Source organism: Nannospalax galili, unplaced genomic scaffold (assembly GCF_000622305.1).
Source record: "Nannospalax galili isolate Female #2095 unplaced genomic scaffold, S.galili_v1.0 scaffold875, whole genome shotgun sequence".
NCBI lineage: Eukaryota > Metazoa > Chordata > Mammalia > Rodentia > Spalacidae > Nannospalax > Nannospalax galili.
The window spans coordinates 2,668,459-2,670,703 of record NW_008337059.1 but is presented as its reverse complement, the minus strand read 5'-3'; the positions used below and the strand labels follow the sequence as shown (position 1 = coordinate 2,670,703).

At 55.9% G+C, this 2,245-nt stretch overlaps 1 protein-coding gene across 1 annotated transcript in view; it reads left to right on the top strand.

Annotated features, from left to right (window-relative positions):
- The first annotated feature begins 1,564 nt into the window (after positions 1-1,564).
- Frat1 (FRAT regulator of WNT signaling pathway 1) overlaps positions 1,565-2,245 on the top strand; it is a 1,849-nt gene continuing 1,168 nt past the window's right edge. The window contains 1 exon segment of the mRNA XM_008831986.3: positions 1,565-2,243. Within this exon segment, the coding sequence (XP_008830208.2) occupies positions 1,982-2,243 (262 nt within the window). The 5' untranslated portion in view covers positions 1,565-1,981.

Genomic DNA, 2,245 nt, shown 5'->3' with positions numbered 1-2,245 from the left:
CAACGGAGAGAAGATGACACTCAGGAAAACTAGGGACACTTTGAATTCCCAAGTGAAGGAGACCAAATGGCAAAGTGATGATAACCACTGCAACTTTCTATGCGTCCAATACTCTACTAATCATCTCAACACATCCTTAGTCAAAGCAGCCTTGCAGAACAATTAGTTTTATCTTCATTTTACAGATGAGGAAATCAAAGCTCACAGAATGAATTGCCCAAAGTTAAGCTGGTATTTGGTGAATTTCAGAACAAGGGTCTCAGCCTGTGAGTTCTTATTTTCCCTCCCTTCTGTAATATTGTTTTGTTTTGTTTTTTGAGACAGGGTCTCACCCTGTAGCCCCAGCTTAGAACTCACTACTGTAGACCATACTGGCCTCAGTCTCCCAGGGATGGGATGCCTGCCTCTGCTTCCGAGTCCTGAGGTGAAAGGCATGTACCACCACCGCAGCTGCACAGCCAATTCCAGGGGATAGGTCAGACATTGTTTTTTTTTTTTTTTTTTGAGACAGGGTCTCCCTGTAGCCCCAGCTTAGAACTCACTACTGTAGACCATACTGGCCTCAGTCTCCCAGGGATGGGATGCCTGCCTCTGCTTCCGAGTCCTGAGGTGAAAGGCATGTACCACCACCGCAGCTGCACAGCCAATTCCAGGGGATAGGTCAGACCTTGTCTTAAAGGTGGCGAGGGGGTGGGGGGAGGCTGGAGAGATGGCTCAGAACTTAAGCCCACTGACTGCTCTTGCAGAGGACCTGGGTTAGATTCCCAACACCCACATGGCGACTAACTCCGTAACTCCAGTTCTGGGGGATCCCAATACTGTCTTCTGACAGCAGGCAGTGCCTAACACGGGTGCACTTACATACATGCAGACAATACACTCATACACACAAAATAAAAATAATAAAATATTTTTTTAAAAAACAGGAGAGATGGCTCCACAGTTAAGAGCACTGGCAGTTCTTGCAGAGGACCCAGGCTCAGTTCCCAGCACCCACACAGCGGCAAACAACCGTCCTGAACACTAGTTCCGGGGATTCGACGCCCTCATCTGGCCTTCTCTGGCACCACATGCAAGCAAAACACAAACACATAAAATAAAAATGTTTTTAACCCAAATAAATAAATAAAATAAAATCTAGTAGAACACAAAATCTTGGTCAATGATGCTATCTTGAAGTTGGTCAGGTAAATTCCTTTAAAAAAAATCCCCCCCCCCCGCCAGTTTACAGGGCTCCCCAGTACTGCCAACCATCCGCAGCCCCTAACCGCACAGGGGCCTAATCAGGAAACTCTAATTTGTGGCTGTTCTGTGTCATTTCCAACTCAGCCACCCCTATCAGACAACAGGGTCCCCACCCTTCTCTCCATCCCTGACAACCTCGTTTCCCTAGCCGCCATATAAATTACAGCCTCCCTCCAGCCTTCCTCCCTAGCCTGACACCAGCACACGGACTTCAAAATCACATCCGCAGAGACTGAACCAGTTGACAAGCCGAGGGGAGGAGTGTGTGGAGGTGTAAGTGTAGGTGCCTGTGTGTGGAAGAAACCAACGGCATCCCCCGAGGTGTCCATCTTGTGGAATGCCCATCGGGCCGGGCAGAGAGACCAAAAATCGGCTCTCCAGTGCACCCCTGCGGACAGCAGGCTGAGCGAGGGGGCCCGGGCACAGCCGGACTTGAATCGCGCTACCCTGCAGACTCCCGGCTGCCCAGGGCACCGCACCCCCGGCCCCGCGCGGTGGTAGGAGCCGCACGACGTCACCCATTGTTTACAAATCTACCGGAGCCGGCAGCATTCCGCCTCCCGCGGCTGCAGGCGCGTGGCGCGACTGCCGGGTGGCTCCGGCTCCGGCGGCTTCCGCGTCCCCGGCCCGGCCCCGGCCTCCGCGGTGCTCCTACCCCTACCGCGGCCCGCCGAGCCCGCGGACAGCCGAGCCACCAGCGACGCCCGCATAGCCGCGGAGGCCCGGGCGGGGGGCCATGCCGTGCCGGAGGGAGGAGGAGGAGGAGGAGGAGGAGGAGGAAGCCGGTGAGGAAGCGGAGGGGGAGGAGGACGACGACAGCTTCCTCCTGCTGGAGCAGTCGGTAACACTGGGCGGCTCGGCCGACGTGGACCGGCTCATCGCCCAGATCGGCGAGACTCTGCAGCTGGACGCGGCGCAGCACAGCCCGGCCTCCCCGCGTGCGGCTCCGGGGCAGCCGCCGCCGCCCCGGCAGGCGCTGGCGGCTGACAAGCCCGGGACC